Source organism: Rosa chinensis, chromosome 3, assembly GCF_002994745.2.
Source record: "Rosa chinensis cultivar Old Blush chromosome 3, RchiOBHm-V2, whole genome shotgun sequence".
Lineage (NCBI taxonomy): Eukaryota > Viridiplantae > Streptophyta > Magnoliopsida > Rosales > Rosaceae > Rosa > Rosa chinensis.
Genome location: NC_037090.1, coordinates 919,462 through 937,979, shown reverse-complemented (window position 1 = coordinate 937,979; position 18,518 = coordinate 919,462). Strand labels below are relative to the sequence as shown.

General features: G+C 37.9%; 2 protein-coding genes across 3 annotated transcripts; both read left to right on the top strand.

Moving 5' to 3' along the window:
• LOC112193338 (protein PIR) lies at nt 1-12,447 on the top strand. Its single transcript, XM_024333440.2, has 30 exons — nt 1-281; nt 408-480; nt 748-812; nt 1,007-1,084; nt 1,188-1,307; nt 1,400-1,470; nt 1,628-1,720; nt 2,142-2,211; nt 2,393-2,457; nt 2,663-2,858; nt 3,001-3,152; nt 3,261-3,354; nt 3,492-3,707; nt 3,971-4,182; nt 4,498-4,639; nt 5,546-5,714; nt 6,185-6,261; nt 6,523-6,693; nt 7,120-7,196; nt 7,272-7,374; nt 7,508-7,627; nt 7,710-7,853; nt 8,246-8,395; nt 8,612-8,755; nt 8,953-9,040; nt 9,403-9,530; nt 10,183-10,390; nt 10,551-10,723; nt 11,462-11,668; nt 12,067-12,447. The coding sequence occupies exons 1-30, from the start codon at nt 228-230 to the stop codon at nt 12,259-12,261; spliced, it is 3,855 nt and encodes a 1,284-aa protein (XP_024189208.1). The 5' UTR covers nt 1-227; the 3' UTR covers nt 12,262-12,447.
• A 1,405-nt stretch (nt 12,448-13,852) lies between these two features.
• Nucleotides 13,853-18,025, top strand: LOC112193339 (probable leucine-rich repeat receptor-like protein kinase At5g63930). Of its 2 annotated transcripts, XM_040517251.1 has the most exons (3): nt 13,853-14,232; nt 14,348-17,367; nt 17,521-18,025. In XM_040517251.1, exons 2-3 carry the CDS (start codon nt 14,442-14,444, stop codon nt 17,928-17,930), a joined length of 3,336 nt encoding a protein of 1,111 aa, XP_040373185.1. In that variant the 5' UTR covers nt 13,853-14,232; nt 14,348-14,441; the 3' UTR covers nt 17,931-18,025. The 2 variants fall into 2 exon arrangements, with proteins under 2 accessions (XP_040373185.1, XP_024189209.1); XM_024333441.2 differs by having other exon boundaries at nt 13,854-17,367.
• The last annotated feature ends 493 nt before the right edge of the window (nt 18,026-18,518 follow it).

The window sequence follows — 18,518 nt, the reverse complement described above, 5'->3', positions numbered from 1 at the left end:
TCCACTCAGACCTCTTCAGACAAATCTCCGAAAACGACTCGCCGGCGATCTCTCTCTCTCTCTCTCTCTCTCTCTCCGGCGGACGTAAACTCTTCAAACCCTAGCTCTCCGTTTCCGGCCAAACCTCAACCATAATGCGGCGACTGCGTCTCCTCTAAGCTTCTCTACCGCTTCAATTTCTCGGTCCGATCTTATTTTCACACCGGTTTTCTGCTGCGTTCACACTCATGGCTGTTCCGGTTGAAGAAGCCATTGCTGCGCTATCTACATTCTCACTGGAGGTGATCTTTCTCGTCTTCTCACTAGCTCATTCTCGCTCAGTTCTAGTTGAATTTTGTGGAAAAATTTGCCTCCATTTTCTTCATTGATATGATTTGAACTGTGCTCGTTGTGACTCTGGTGTGTAGGATGAGCAAGCAGAGGTTCAAGGACCAGGAGTTTGGGTTTCGACTGACACCGGAGCAACTGACAGTCCAATTGGTACATTTCTTGTCTAGACAAGTTTCCATTTCTACAGTAATTGAGATTTTGGTGTATGTTAGGAAATCTTAGAGTGAAATAGTTGATATTATGATACATGATATAAAATTTTTAACTATTTTTGCGAAATATAATGGATCATGGGAAGTTCGAATTTGAACGTTAGTGTTCACTGATAGGACTGTAATTACTGCTAGATGGATGAATCCTCTATCACTGTATATGACAGTACTCTCCTTGTAATTCATTACTGTTGCCATTTTGTAGAGTATAGCGATGTTTCTGCATATCGCTTGTCTTTATCTGAAGACACAAAAGCTCTCAATCAACTGGTATGCACCTGTTTTTAACTGTTTCGCCTTGTCTTTGTAAGGCATTGTTTAAATATATAATTTTTCTTCTTCTGTTCAGATTAATATTAATGAAAACAATGGATGTTATAATTTTTTTTTTCTTTTCAGCTTTTCATTCACTTTAGAAATGCATCTTACTGTTGTCGTTGATTGTGTTTTGGATATTTATGCAGAATGCTCTTATACTCGAGGGAAAGGAGATGGGATCTGTGCTGTATACATATCGTAGTTGTGTCAAGGCACTTCCTCAGGTCCAACTCTTCCTTCATCATTCTTACCATATGACGTGATATGGTTAAGCTGATTTGTAACTAACATGTGTATGTGTGTGTGTGTATAAATATGTTTTTGCAGCTTCCCGATTCTATGAAACAAAATCAAGCTGACTTGTACCTTGAAACTTATCAAGTTCTGGACTTGGAAATGAGTCGCTTACGTGAAATACAGCGCTGGCAAGCTTCGGCTGCATCAAAGGTACGAGCTTGTCTAAACCTTGGTTTTACACTCTTTCTTTGCTGTTCTCAAGTTGAGTTGTCACCGACCATGGACGTTTTTCTCTGATGCAGCTAGCTGCAGATATGCAACGCTTCTCAAGGCCCGAGAGACGCATTAATGGGCCTACAGTAACTCATCTCTGGTATGCTTAATATTCTTCTGACGCAACTTTTTTTTGTTTACTTTTGTTTTAGTCCTCTATCACATGTTCTCAGACATGCTTGAGCTCAAATCTACTCACTGGTCACTGTGATGTGTATGGCTATGTAAACGTCAGTCTGCTAATTTATTCATTACAGGTCCATGTTGAAGTTACTTGACACTTTGGTGCAACTTGATCATCTTAAAAATGCAAAGGCAAGCATACCAAATGATTTCTCTTGGTATAAAAGGTATGCCAATTATTTTTGCTCTATATATGGTTGCTATAGCGATGCGGACTATACGACATGCCATGTGATCCTGGACAAACTGATTTTCTATAAAGTATGAATACCTCCTTTTAAGTTTCTCTCGCTTAGCTTATTGTATATGGTTCTAGTGTTCAACGCATAGTTTACGGTTTCAAATCACTAGCACTAGAATTAGTTAATAAACTGTTATTACTGAAATTTTATACTGCTTCTATACTCATCTGTAAGATGAGTTACCAAGAAAAGAAGGAAATAGGGGAAAACTGAAAAAGTAGGTCTAGCATGTGATACGAATGCTTGTTTACTAGTGCTGTATTTGCAACATCCTCTCTTTCCTCCATCTGATGCTACTTTGGTAGTGGTTAAATTGCATGCTTTTGACCTATTCTGAATTTTTCAGGACATTCACACAAGTAAGTGTACAGTGGCATGATACTGATTCAATGAGAGAGGAGTTGGATGACTTACAGGTATGGCAGAGCTACCTTCTCTATCTTAGTATCGTCCCGTTATACAGCTTTTGATGAGTATGTACTATTTAAGTTTTTCCATCTTGGAAACTGTTTTCATTTCTTTTGTTTTTGGTAGTGTGATATGACATCAGGCCCTATAATCGAACTATTCTAATTATTTCTTAATTAACTGCTGCAGATTTTCCTTAGCACAAGGTGGGCCATCTTGTTGAATTTGCATGCTGAGATGTTCCGTGTGAACAAGTATCCTGTGTTCAATAGTTATAGTTGACATGAAGAGAAGAACTGATGACTTGCATCTATTCTTATTCTACTTTTTATGAGCTTCTAGATTTTATCTTGTCGAGAGGTTATATAGTAATATGTCTTTTGTTGTTATCATTACATTTACAATTGAGGATACACGCTGACGCAGTTAGTCTATTTTGCGTTCCTTGACTCGATATAGCGTAGAAGATATTCTTCAAGTACTCATAGTTTTTGCTGTCGAGTCACTAGAGCTGGATTTTGCACTTCTGTTCCCAGAGCGGCACATTCTTCTTCGTGTTCTGCCGATTCTAGTTGTCTTAGCTACATCGTCAGAAAAAGATAGCGAGTCTTTGTACAAGAGAGTGAAAATCAACAGACTTATTAACATATTCAAGGTAATGTATAGATATAGCTACACAAGATTGTAAGTAGCCAATTTCTCACCTCCTCCCCCAGAGCCCCAAGAAAAAGAAAAATCTAAACACTTTTGTTGTTGTTGTTGTTTTTTTTATTTTTTTATTTTTTTATTTTTTGCAGAATGATCCAGTAATTCCTGCATTTCCAGATCTCCATCTTTCTCCTGCTGCAATCATGAAAGAATTGTCAATGTACTTCCAAAAGTTTTCTGCCCAAACTCGTCTTCTCAGCCTTCCATCACCTCATGAGCTTCCAGCCCGTGAGGCACAAGAATATCCTTTGTTTATCTTTTTTGTCAGTTTGTTAACTGAATTGACATGATAACCTTTTAGCATGGCTAAGGTAGGTAACCTTTCCGGTGAGACCTTGACTTCATTTACTTATCAGAGGCATTATCTAATCATCAATCATATTGGATCCATCCGTGCCGAACATGATGACTTCACAATTCGTTTTGCTTCCTCCATGAATCAGGTATTCTTCTTCTCCTCTTCCTCCTCCTCAGTCCTCCTTTTCAAGGTCCTGTATTTACTAATATGATTTCTTCTTACTTGCACTCATTTTTAATTTTCTGAAATCCATTACTCTTTTGTTCATTCTGTTCTATGCAGCTATTGTTGTTGAAGTCAACAGATAGTGCCGATATTGAGTGGTGCAAAGAAGTCAAGGGAAATATATATGATATGATTGTTGAAGGTTTTCAGCTTTTAAGTAGATGGACTGCACGCATTTGGGAACAATGTGCATGGAAATTTTCTCGCCCCTGCAAGGATATAGTTCCCTCCGAATCACAAGAGGCTTCAGCATCATTTTCTGACTATGAAAAGGTCTTGAATACCCTAAGAAATGGCTTTTAGGTTATACATTTTAATAATCTAAAAATAACCTGAATTAACTAATATATGCATATGCTAAGTATTTCAGTTCAGTATGGAAGAAACTTGAATAGTCTAAATATAACCTGAATTAAGTCAATTAACTAATATACGCATATCCTGATTTTTCAGTTCAGTTCAGTTCTTGTCTGCCTATATGTTGATCACATCCATCGTATTAGATGATAGTGACATAATCTTGGAATATATGTTAGGTGGTACGTTATAACTATAGTGCGGAGGAAAGGAAAGCGCTGGTGGAACTTGTTAGCTACATAAAGAGCATAGGATCTATGATGCAGTCTAGTGACACATTGGTAGCTGATGCTTTATGGGAGACAATACATGCCGAGGTTCAAGATTTTGTTCAGAATACATTGGCCACTATGTTGCGTACTACCTTTCGAAAGAAGAAGGACCTTTCTAGGTGGGTATTTAAGTTACTTAAAATTGATTTAAACTTTGCGGTTGAAACTCCCGTTATCCACCTTAATGACAGAAAAAAAGATTGATCAAATTCTATTGAGTCTGACTCATAGTGATGATTTATCAATGAATGACTCTGGTTATCAAATGATTCCAAGTTGCAAGCTTATAGATTAAATATATCATATGATTCCTTATCAATTTTTGTTTATTAAAATTGTTTAGTCTCTTGTGAAGAAAAATGAAATACCTTATTTATGCAATATAAGTTTTGGGGTATCAGTTTTAAATTGCTAACTAGTTAGATACAATTCAGGATCCTTTCCGATATGCGGACTCTTTCAGCAGACTGGATGGCAAATACAAGTAAGTCTGAATCTGGACCCCTTCAGCATGGAAGTGAAGAAAGCAAAGGAAATGTTTTTTATCCAAGGCCAGTTGCACCAACAGCCGCTCAGGTTTCCCTCATCATCCAGCTCATTTAATGCAATATAAGTTGTTTTTATTATACCAAGAGTTTTGCCTTACCTATTATTGCTATTTTTATTTTATTTTCCCTTTCCATTTGTTCTTTTAGACAGGAAGTTAATCAGAATACTACTATGTATAATCTAACTGGGATTTCCTTAATAATCTTACATAACAGAAGGAGGCAGATTAAGGATAAATAAGTCATTCCTTTTAATTCCAAATCATGGTATTGAATTTCATATGAACTTTTCTCCTGAAAGTGACCATAGCAGACCACATTAATACATGCCCGCAGAGTTGTTAATGAGCATTTTGCATGGATATATACCCGTTTGAATGTGCATGTGTACACATGAAACTTGCATTTTCATGCTTGCATAAATTGAATCTCCACATAATACCTACCTGGTTACAGACCCATATATATACTTACGTGATATGTGTACAATGTGCATGGTGGAACCTTGCCCGGGGGAGGACAGATGAATTTCTAAATGTTTTCATGATGACAAAGGGTTTATGCACTAATTCTCAACACATTGCATATGCACTTTGATGTCACATCCTGCTATCACTTCTGAAACTTTTTATATTTTGTAATCCATTTTTATAAAACCACCAGTAGAGATAAGTTTTCTGCATGATTTGTTTACTGGGGTTGTCCTTTCATATATAAGCATTGTCTTTCTGTAGAGTTTCTTCATCAGTAATGGGACTTGATCTGAATTTAATGTTTCTTTTCTGCATGGTTCTCGTATGGCATGCACATTCCTCTTTTCATGACTGCTCAATGTTATTGTGTTTAAATAGATGACTAATTGGACATTGTACATTCTCACACAATTTTGTCGCCTGAGATTGAGCTAATTGATCAATTCAATTTCTATTCTTAGGTGCACTGCTTGCAGTTCCTGATATATGAAGTTGTTTCTGGTGGTAACCTTAGGAAGCCTGGAGGGCTCTTTGGGAATAGTGGTTCTGAGATCCCTGTTAATGACCTAAAACAGTTAGAAACATTTTTTTACAAGCTTAGCTTCTTCCTGCATATTCTGGACTATTCAGGTATTATTCCAACTCTACTTTGTCTTTATTTAGGTAGGAGCCTTAGATTTTGTGCTTTACATATCCCAGCAGGACCAATTTTTCTAAAGTAACCTTTGAAGTGCAACGTACTCGTTGAACTTATCCTGAGTTATCATTGTTTTGGGTCCTTTGGCAATCAGATTATCCCAGCAGTTCTTATTTTTACCTAATGCACCCTTTTAGTAGAATTCATGAACTTAATCTTGATGCTTAGAAAACATATTGAACCTTGATGTTCTTGCAAATTTATGGTATTGCTCTAGCCCAATGCAATTCATCATTGAGCTGGTTATTGGTGCATGAACACACATACCTGCTAGTTCTGTGCATGTTGCCAGTGCTGATTATTCTGTTTGAAACGGATAAGAAGTTGTCTCGATCATTTCTTAAGTTATAATTTTTAGTCACCTACAGTAAAATTGAAATTTGTCCTTTTAATTATGTTGCAGCGACTGTCGCAATGTTGACGGATCTTGGTTTCTTATGGTTTAGAGAATTTTATTTGGAGTCTTCTCGTGTTATTCAGGTAAAGACGTTATTTCACATATGAACTGGGTGTCTTTTATCGTTTTATATTATTTCTTGAACTCATGTAAAAATAAATTCTGCCAGTGGTACTTAGGCAGCCAATATTGTTAGAAATATACTTTATTGGTTTATTTTTGACCATGTTCGCTTATATGCTTAACTTTTCTTGTTTTAGTTGTATGGTTGTATCCTTGAATATTTTAGCCAGTTTTTCGTCATTTGATTCCTTTTAAATGTGATGATTTTACACTCTGTGCAGTTTCCGATCGAATGCTCTCTTCCTTGGATGTTGGTGGATTATGTGCTTGAGTCACATAATGCCGGTATTCTAGAGAGTGTTTTGATACCATTTGACATCTATAACGATTCTGCTCAGCAAGCATTGGTTGTGCTCAAGCAACGGTTCCTCTATGATGAAATTGAGGCTGAGGTACCTGAATTTGTGCACTTGGTTGCACCTGTTGTCTCACTGTATTCATGATTACCTAGTTCTTTGCTACATTGAACATGGTTAATTCACACTGGAGTCCTTGTGGCCATGGGCTGGAAAGTTAGCTGCAGCTAAGTTTAGATCTTAAATATATTTCATATTTGAAGGGCCTTGTTGGTCACCAAAAAGTTCATGCTCACCTACCCTTGATATTATTTGATATCAAGGGTTGAGTGGGTGACCACAAATTCTTGGTCACCAGGTTGCCAAGAGAATATTCCTGTCCATCTTTCATTGTGAGGCCATGCTGAAATGTTACAGTAATTTTTAATGAAATTTAATGCATTATTACATCCAACAACTATGGGTCATAGTTTGAGAATATTCTTGCGCCTAGATGATTTATTTGTTTTTTTCCCCTCTTAGGTGGATCATTGTTTCGACATTTTTGTTTCAAAACTCTGTGATACAATTTTCACATATTACAAGAGCTGGGCAGCAAGGTATGCTAACTTCTTTTAGCTACTCTGTCAGCAGTGGAGCAACCTTTCATATATGTTGCTTGTCATTTCTTGCAGCAAGCTACTTGATACGTCATTCCTTTTCGCATTGGACAATGGAGAAAGATACTCTGTCGAGCCTATGAGGTTCACAACACTGCTAAAGATGACCAGAGTGAAGGTGAGATTTCCAATTTTTAGTTTTTCGTGTTCTATACTTGTAAGTTATAACTGGCAATGTACATATCATAAAGTACATATGAGTTGAATTAGTGTTTCTATTCTCTACTTAGTATAGTTTTGATTGTGTACAGTTGCTTGGAAGGATGATTGATTTAAGGAGTTTGATTACTGAGCGGATGAACAAAGTTTTCAGAGATAATATTGAGTTTCTATATGATCGTTTTGAGTCTCAAGATCTATGTGCTATTGTGGTAAGTAGTTTCACAGCATCACTTTGTTCTCTTAGTTTAAATCAGCAAAGACATTGTTAACAAATTGACATTTGGTTGGTAGGAACTAGAAAATCTGCTGGATACCTTAAAGCATGCCCATGAATTGCTCTCCAGAGATCTTTCAATAGACTCATTCAGTCTAATGTTGAATGAGATGCAAGAAAATATATCACTGGTGTCATATTCTAGTAGACTTGCCTCTCAGGTTTGGCTAAGTTTCTCTCTATCATTTTTTTTTAATTCATGCAAAGTACTTTCAACTTACCCTGGACATTATGGTTTATAGGTTGAGGTCATTTGTCATCAGTGCTTAAGTCAATGCATTCTTAATTTTTATTATTAAAATTACTTAACCATTTGACTGTGGCATCATAAGCCTATATGTCATTCTGGTTCATTTATGTCACAAAATGAAATTACTTTTTCTTTTCGGTAAATAAATTCAAAGTAATGTGCTTTTGACATTACTACAGTCTTACTGGAACCAATGTAACAATGAGTATGTTCCTGCTCTAGATAATCTTGGTTAGCAGGTTGGAACTGTAAATTTTGAGTCATCCATTTCCAGTCTTCACTTACTCATTTTGTTTCTGTTAGATTTGGTCAGAGATGCAGAATGATTTCTTGCCAAACTTCATCCTTTGCAATACTACCCAGCGTTTTACACGATCAGCAAAGGTTCCTCTTGTTCCTGTTCAAAAGCCATCACTTCCCCACGCCAAGCCTAATTTCTATTGTGGTACTCAAGTAAGCAATATTTCTTACTATATCTGTTAAATTGTTGGTAATATGCAATTGATATGGTCTGTAACCTGCATCACCCCTTTTTCTTCAGTGTATATGAATCCTCTCGTATCACCTTTTGTAATTCCTGTAAAAAAAATGCTATTAATAAGGTAGACGAAAACAAGTTTTATTACTTCATTCTCATGCTGTTTTCTAACTTTACTGTTTTCATGAAAGGATTTAAATGCAGCTCATCAAAGTTTTGCAAGGTTGCACAGTGGATTTTTTGGAATGCCTCACATGTTTTCCATTGTAAGGCTTCTAGGGTCCAGATCATTGCCCTGGCTAATCCGAGCACTTCTAGATCATATATCTAACAAGGTATGTCATGCCATGCAGATAGATCAGTTGTTCAGATAAATTGCAAATGCAAATTAATTAATTCCTAAGCGGTAGTTTTAAGATGTTTCATCTGAATTCATCATAGTGTTAGAGGGTTTTCTGTGTTAGCGGTAGTTTTTTGATAATGCGCAAGGTTAACTGAGGTTTGGCCTCTGGTTTATGTGTTCTTTTTACAGACAGCTACCCTGGAACCCTTGATAACAGGATTGCAAGAAGCATTGCCAAAATCTATTGGACTGCTTCCTTTTGATGGAGGCGTGACAGGTACATGGCATTTTTTTAATTTTTGTTTACTTTTACATGCACGGCTGCAGGTGCATAGATAGGTTATATCTGCTTTCTTATGGAAAAGAGCACAGTTTCTCCTTCATAAGGCTGAAATTCAGTCCAGTTTTTGCAATTAGAAATAGAAAAAATAAAATGAAGTGGATCAATAATTATGATGTATCGTGGTCACATAATTGCAATCGACACCTTCTACTTGAATTTTGTGGCCTTTTCTTTTTTTATTAGGTCCATTGTAGGTTTTATGTGATATTATAAAAATGAGTTGTAAATTTGCACATTTGGCACCACCTCCCCCTGCTAATATATGTCATAGTTTATGCTTATATGTGCTTGCACAGGTTGTATGAGGCTTGTTAAGGAACAGCTTACTTGGGGAACCAAATCAGAGCTCAAAGGAGAAGTTCTTCGGGGTATAAAGGAGATTGGAAGCGTATTATATTGGCTGGGGCTTCTTGATATCGTATTGGTTAGTGATCTAAATTCTTCATTTTACAACTTCATTAAGGATGCACATTTTACTAGGGACTTCAAAGATGTAATGCAAATTGAGATATGCACGTTATTGATCCACATCTCACTTTGATTTTGCCACATAACTTCTTGTTTTTAGATTTTCCTGCATCATACACATGAAGAGGCACATGCTCATGTGTGTCTATGCTAGCACATACATGTTACCCATAGACCTTCTTGTCCATCTCCAGAAAGCACAGAATTAGTTTGTATACATAGTTCAGCACTTGGGCTTTTCATTAGTACTCAGGTACTGTCACTTCTTTGGACATTGGTTCTTCTCATTATGTGGAAAGAAAAAACTCACTGTTGAATGGGGAGAAAAAGTAAACAAAACAGGGAAAACGTCTGAGGTGTTCTCCTGTAAATCTCAAGGAATCTATGTTATGACATAAAAGCATTTCCAGATTTCCACATTTAATGCGACAAGACAATTCAATGTTGTGACTTATGAGGCATCTAATTATATTGTGAACACAAGTTTTATCACTTCTATATGATATTCGGCAGGCGAATTCTAGTACTTGCCTATCATATAAGTTACTTTTTTAATTAATCTTTGTGGCTGCTTAATCCATACCCTCACAATCTAACATGCTTTGCAGAGAGAAACAGACACCACACATTTCATGCAAACATCCCCTTGGTTGGGCTTGCTTCCTGCTGCAGATGGACAAATATTACATTCTCAAGATGGTGGAGAAAGCCCTATTGTCAACCTTTTTAAATCAGCTACTTCTGCTATTGTGTCAAACCCTGGGTGTCCAAATCCGGCTTCCTTCAATACCTTATCGAAGCAGGCAGAAGCTGCAGGTGTGCAGTTGCAGTTCTCTGTGTAAATTGTTCTAGAAATATTAGTTTCACATGCTTTGACTTGAAACTGGAATTAGAGAAACGTATAACTATATTTTGATTCCTGTTTCATAGCTGTTCTCTAATTAAGTCATATGTCTACTTTTCCTTTTCTTTGCAGATCTTTTGTACAAGGCTAACATGAACACGGGAAGCGTGCTGGAATATTCTCTAGCTTTTACTAGTGCAGCACTGGATAAATACTGTAGTAAATGGAGTGCTGTTCCCAAAACAGGGTTTATTGATATCACAACTTCAAAGGATTTCTATCGTATATACAGTGGCCTTCAAATTGTAAGGAATACCCTTGCACAGTATGTTTCTCTTAAATCATTTAGTTGATAGACCATAAATCAATAAAAATAAATAAAAAATAAAAACTATTGGCATATTTTGGTAACCTCTTTTGTGTAGTTCAGCAATTTGATTTTGTAATCTCTGCAATATCTAGATGGGGATACCAAATACACACACACACACACACACACACATATAGGAATCCCATTTTACATGCAAATGCTTAGTACTTTGGTATCCTGTGGTTGTGGTTTGTCTTTAATACTAGTACATACTGATCTAGAGACTCTGGGGAGTACCCTGTGTTGCCAAAATGGTGTAGTAGTGGGTGATGCCAATAAACATGGATGTTTTAAGAGAGAGTGTTAACTATTAACCATCGGAATTGTGGTACTGCTCAATAAATTATTACTGAATGGGTCCTCTTGAGGATGTTTATCTTAGCCTGGATGCCCTTGTGATGTTTCAAAGTCAACACTCCCAATCACACAAAATGCACTAACATAAACATCAATACCTCCAGGCATAAAAGTTTGTGACTGAAAATAGTTATGAACTACATTGCTAGTTTGGACAATTGGCTAATTTTCAATGGTTCATGTGACCATGTGTTTGTCTATAACTAAGATTCAGTATGTTGATAACTAAGATTGAGTATACCTAGTTTGATTGTGGGAGAATGTGAACTTGATGTGCTGCTATATTGCTTAACCTGTTCTAATTCTTAAATTGTAGTGGTATCTAGAGGAGTCTGTTCGAGTATTGCCAAACAATCAAGAAGTGCTGGGTGATTCTGTAGCTTGGGGTGGTTGCACCATAATCTACTTGCTTGGGCAACAGCTGCATTTCGAGCTCTTGGATTTTTCATATCAGGTCCTCAATGTTGCTGAAGTGGAGGTTGCATCAATTACCCAAACCCATAAGAGCCCTCATTATGTTCAGGTATAGAAACGACACAATTTTTCTTGTTCTCAACTTCTGTTGAATAAATTGCTTGTCTCTAAACTAATTGGTTACCATGTCTATCAGTTCTCATACCAAGTTTTACACTGGATAAAACTTGAGCGAATGACATCATGAACTAAATAGACTTCTACATGCATAGCTAAACTTTTATAGTATTGAGCCCCTATTGGTATGAGCTATTCTAACATAATGTAATTAGATGATCACCCTCGCATATAATTCTCGACCGTTTTTTTATCGCATGAGTAAACTGCATAATAGTTTGCAGAGTTAATGCATGTGATAAACTTATTACAGGTGTTCGGTTTAGCTGCCAATTTTCTTTGCGTGCCTATTTGGTTTTGGTTTTTATTGGTTTCTTTGTGTGGTAGAAGGGATGGGATGGCCTGTTAGAAGTAATGAAGAAAGCAAGGAGGTTGAACAACCATGTGTTCTCCATGTTAAAGGCGCGTTGCCCTCTTGAAGATAAAACAGCTTGTGCCATCAAGCAAAGTGGTGCCCCTCTGCACCGGATCAAGTTTGAGAACACCGTCTCTGCATTTGAAACACTGCCACAGAAAGAGGCCTGAATGGGAACCAATCAGGTCCCGCGCATTACTTCTTGTGCTAGTTGCTTTTCTTCCTTTTGGTTTCTGTACTTGATCATGTTAGGACTCAAATTCTGTACGTGTATAAAGAGAGTACGATACGACAACGATCATTGTTGTTGAAGAAATTATTTACCACTAATGAAAATGAATCGCACTTACGAGCCACCTACCACTTAGCACAGCTCCAATGAGAATTATATTAGAAAAACGAGCCAACAGGGAAGAGGCCGCGTTTGCAAACATCAAACCCCACTACCCAAATATCCTCTGCAACTATCCCAAACTTGCCTAAGTATCTTACTTTTGACGCGTGTCATCTTCTTATTGGCCAATCTAATGGTCAGCGGCCCCCCATACAAAACCTTCACCACTTGGATAGTGCATGCCACTACTGAAGTCTGGGATTTTGTATGAAGGGTCGTCAGCAATGACGTTATATGTGAAGTTCTACCATAAATTAGGCCAACGTTCTTCCTCCTTGGACCAACGGAAAGCACCTACATACCGGTGAAAAACTTAGAATATGTCATACACCGAGGTATGGTGGTATACGGCAAATGGTCAGCGGCCCACCACACAAATCCTTCCCCACTTGGATAGTGCATACCACTACGTACTGAAGTAATACTTCCATGTCAAATAAGAATTTTGTATGAAAGGTCGTCAGCAATGACATTATGTGAAATGTGTGTTGAAGTTATTGGAAATTCTATAGTTTCTACCACACGGTAGGCCAAGGGTCTTCATCCTTGGACCAACCGGAAAACACCTGTATACTGGTGAAAAACGTAGAATATGTCATACACCGAGGTATGGTGGTATACATCAAAGCCATATTATGGGAATTCTGGTGCCTAAGTTTTGAAAAACATATGCTCAGAGCATCATTAATTAGTTTGCTGTTCCAAACATGAAACTCGTAGTTTTCTCATAAGCTCATGATTTGATTAGAATCTTTTTAGAAGTCTATAACTTAATAATAGTCTAATCCTAACGTGTTCATATGCGCTTCCTCCTCCCACCCTCCCACTCTCATTTTATTATGCTTGAAGTCTTAGTCAACCCTGAGTTCAAGTATATCCAAAGTATGATTAATGATCCAAAACCAGTATTATGCTCTGGACTTCCTAATTTTCGTTTTCGATAATTTGGGTTTCACTTTTTATATGAGAGGTTTTGGTGTTTATAACCCTCTCCTTTTTATCTTCTTCAATAAATAACCTCGTTCTTACGAGGGTTAAACCAAAAAAAAAAAAAAAAAAAGCTCTGGCACAAACTACGCTTTACGCGTTAGCCTATGAAAAACAAATACTATGGAAAAACCGTACGGGTCTCTGACGACTAGCACTGGCTAAGTTTCCCATAAAATATAAACTACAGAAACTTGAAGTTGTCTCGATGTAAATGGTGTCCTCCACGAGGTCAAGGTTGACTTGCTCAAAACTTTGATACCAGTTTAATATTGCCTTAAGAAACAGCGTTAGAATATTTCGGAGTCTTTGCTTTGTCTGTATTCTGTGTCAAAAACTAAAAAGAAAGAGATGGAGAGCAATTTCACTATTTCAGTTGGCTTTGTGAAACACTAAAATATTGTGCATGCTTTGTCGGCCATCCCAGCCTCACTATCTCTCTCTCTCGATCTCATTCATATCATCCTTGTCATTCACACAAAGTGGAATCATGCAAATCATTTTGCAGGGGACCAAATGAATACATGGCTTTTTTTAGTTCTTTAGGATCATCATTATTCTTAAGAAAGGTGGCAATTCAGAGGAAGGAGAAGCTCACCATTTTCAATGCACCATTCTGTGCAATCAAAACCCAATGATTTTTCCCAGTAAATTTTCTTTTTCTGGGAAACTGAAGTATATTTCTTGTTGGTTCCTAGAGAACTGGTTGGCTCTCTTTGATGGCTTCTTTTTGTTTTCCATTCTTGGTCATCAACTTGAGGTATGTAAAATAATTGCTTCCTCGTGTAGTTTGGCATGCTTGTATCTTTCTGAGGCTTTGCTTTGTCCTTGTCCATGTTTCTTTGCGCCCTTGAACTGTAAATTTTCACCAAAAGTTATTTGGACATCTGCATGGGAAGTTTTCTCTTCAGCCGGTGATGTTTTGAGTGCTAGAACTAGGGTTATTGTTTTCAATTTCGCTTGATCTTCATGGCGAAGATATCAGTGGGTTTGCTAATTACTGTAGTTGCTCTTGTTACTGCCCTGATGGTTTATGAATCTGAGGGGCTTAATGATCAGTGTCAATACCTTCTAGAAATAAAGAGTAGAATTGTTGACGGATTTGGCCATCTTAGTAGTTGGAATTCCAATGATTCAACACCTTGTGGATGGAGGGGAGTGGATTGTAGCGAAGGATTGTATCCGGTGGTCTTGTCTCTTGACTTGAGTTCCATGAATCTTTCGGGTTCTTTATCTCCAAGCATTGGTAGAATGATTCACCTGAATTATCTTGACCTTTCGTTCAATGAAATGTCTGGGAGTATACCTGAAGACATTGGGAATTGTTCCTATTTGCAGGTTCTTAGTTTAAATAACAATAAGTTTGAAGGTCAAATTCCCACAGGATTGGGTAGACTTTCTTATTTAGAAGTCTTGAATGTGTGCAATAATAGAATATCAGGGCCTTTCCCAGAAGAAGTTGGAAATCTTTCTTCTCTGTCGCAATTGATTGCATACACTAATAATCTTAGTGGACCACTGCCGCGTTCTATCGGCAACCTCAAAAGATTGAAGACTTTCCGGGCAGGGGAGAATTCAATATCAGGAAGCTTACCTTCCGAGATTGGTGAATGTGAAAGCTTGAACTATCTTGGTCTAGCTCAAAATCAGTTAAGCGGAGGAATTCCGAAAGAGATTGGAATGCTCGAGAATTTGAGTGTTTTAATTCTTTGGGAAAATCTGCTTTCTGGTGTCATTCCAAAGGAGCTTGGCAACTGTACAAATTTGTATACTCTGGCCCTCTACAAGAACAAGCTTGAAGGAGAGATACCAAAGGAGCTTGGGAGTCTTGTATTTCTAGAGAAGCTATATGTGTACAGAAATATGCTGAATGGGACAGTTCCAAGAGAGATTGGTAATCTTTCTCTTGCTACGGAGATTGATTTTTCTGAGAACTTGTTGTCCGGAGAGATACCAGTTGAGCTCAGTAAGATATCGGGTTTGCAATTGCTTTATCTTTTCGAAAACCATCTCACAGGTGTTATTCCAGAGGAGCTCACAAGCTTGACAAACCTGACAAAGCTCGACCTGTCTATAAATTTTCTCACTGGTTCAATTCCAACTGGATTTCAATACATGAATGAGCTGATCATGCTACAGTTGTTTAACAATAGGTTGAGTGACATAATTCCTCAAGGACTTGGGGTGTACAGCCCACTTTGGGTGGTTGACTTATCTGAGAACTTCCTGACAGGAAGAATTCCCCGTCATGTCTGCAGAAATTCTAATCTGATTTTGTTAAACTTGGGGTCTAACAGGCTCACCGGTAATATCCCAACTGGGGTCACAAGCTGCAAGTCATTGGCGCAGCTCCGTCTGGTGGGAAACAACCTTACAGGGACTCTTCCAACTGAAATGTGCAAATTGGTTAACCTTTCTGCAGTTGAGTTGGATCAAAACAAGTTCAGCGGTGCGATTCCTCCAGCAATTGGTAGCTGCAGAACTTTGCAGAGACTACTACTTGCAGACAACTACTTCACATCTGAGTTGCCAAGAGAGATTGGTGAGCTCTCGCAGTTGGTGATCTTCAATATCTCATCGAATTTACTTTCTGGCAGGATACCACCTGAAATTTTCAATTGTAAAATGCTTCAACGGCTTGATCTGAGTAGCAACAACTTTTCGGATGTCTTGCCAAGTGAGATAGGAGCACTTTCTCAGTTGGAGCTTCTCAAGCTCTCCGATAATCATCTTTCGGGGGATATCCCAGTTGCACTGGGAAATCTCTTGCATTTGACTGAGCTACAAATGGGTGGCAACTCATTCTCTGGGGGTATACCAGCTGAGTTGGGTGCCCTTTCAAGCCTCCAGATTGGATTAAATCTCAGTTATAACAATATTTCTGGGGAGATACCTCCTCAACTTGGAAATCTTATATTACTGGAACTGCTTCTACTCGATAACAACCATTTGACTGGTGGAATTCCAGGTTCTTTTGACAACCTGTCAAGTTTACTTGGCTGCAACTTTTCATACAATGACTTGATAGGGCCTATTCCTTCTCTACCACTCTTTCAGAGTATGGATGTTAGCAGCTTTGTTGGGAATAAAAGACTTTGCGGTGGCCCTCTTGGTGCTTGTGAAACACCATCTTCACTCTCTTTTCCTCCAAATGTGGCAAACAAAAGAACCCGCTTAGGGAAGATTGTTGCTATTGTTGCGGCAGCCATTGGTGGTGTTTCTCTTATCTTAATCGTAATCATTATATATGTGATGAGACGTCCTGTAGACAATGTAGTAACTTCTGCGCAAGAAAAACCACTCTCTTCTCCAGTTTTAGATGTGTACTTTTCGCCAAAGGCAGGATTCACTTTTCAAGACTTGGTTATGGCGACTGAAAACTTTGACGAGAGATTTGCAATTGGAAGGGGAGCTTCTGGAACTGTGTATAAAGCCGTCTTGTTTCACGGTCACACAGTTGCTGTCAAGAAGGTAGTATCCAACAGGGAAGGAAACAATGTGGATAGTAGCTTTCATGCAGAGATTCTAACTTTAGGAAATATCAGGCATCGAAATATTGTGAAGCTGTATGGTTTCTGCTACCACCAGGGTTCCAATCTTCTGCTTTATGAGTACATGGAAAGGGGCAGCTTAGGAGAATTACTTCATGGAAAATCTTGTAATCTTGATTGGCAAACGAGGTTCAATATTGCTCTTGGGGCTGCCCAGGGTCTCTCTTATCTGCATCATGATTGCAAACCTCGGATCTTTCACCGTGATATAAAGTCCAACAACATTCTCCTCGATGAAATGTTTGAAGCTCATGTTGGAGATTTTGGGTTAGCAAAGGTGATTGACATGCCCTATTCGAAGTCAATGTCTGCAGTAGCAGGTTCTTATGGATACATAGCCCCTGGTAAGCTTTCTTTTGAGCCCTTTTTAGTCAACAGTGAATTCGATCTGCAAAATTACTACAAGTATTTTGTTTATGTATCAGTTCAGTTTTTGAACCTGATTTCTGGTTAATTATGCTATATATGTAGCTAATGATATATGATGTGAATTTCAGAGTATGCATACACTATGAAAGTCACAGAAAAATGTGACATCTACAGCTATGGAGTGGTCCTTCTGGAGTTGCTGACTGGTAAAACACCAGTACAATCATTAGACGAAGGCGGCGACCTGGTAACTTGGGTTAGAACATACTTTCTCAACAATTCATTGTCATCAGAAGTACTCGATGCTCGATTGAATTTACAAGATGAAGATGAAGCTGAAGCTGCTGCTACTGTCTCTCACATGATTACTGTCTTGAAAATTGCTTTGTTGTGCACAAGCATGTCTCCTTTTGAACGCCCGACCATGAGAGAAGTTGTTTCCATGCTTCTTGGGTCGAATGAGAAAGAAACAGTACAGTTTGCTAATGAGTCCCCAAGTGATGATACTGATACGAATTCGACTTCTAAGATGTACTGAACCTTGATGTTCTAATATCTAAATGTGTAGTGATTTTGATCAGCAGGTATATCCATCCTTGTATTATTTGAACGAGTATAGAAAACTTCCATTAAGTACCTTGTACATACCTTATGTTCACATGCATTCCACTCCATATAGATGTTTTAAGCTGTTCATGATATAATTTGTAACACCTCTTGAATAGGATTGTTCTCGGTCCTGTTACAAATGTCTATAGCTCAAAGGAGAGGGAGGGAACATCTTGTAAAGAAAAGTAGAGATCATTAATAGTATTATTTCTTGAAAACTAAACTATATATCCCTATTCAGTTTCTTTTTTTTTTTCTCTTAAAAAAACTGAAACGAGGTGAAAGAAGGTAGCTAATACTCCCAAATTTATTAAAGAAAATAAATGATACATATGAGGGAGATATGTGCAAGAGCTATTGGTCGTGCTTTTGTCCCCATTGCTGAAGGAAGTGTTGTTCGTGATGATCTTTATCATGCCTCCTCCTTAAATGTCGAAAACTTTATGTCGAAGGTGACTCCAAGTTAACTATAGACTCTATCAACAAGAAATGTGCTTCACCTTGGCGTCTTCATACT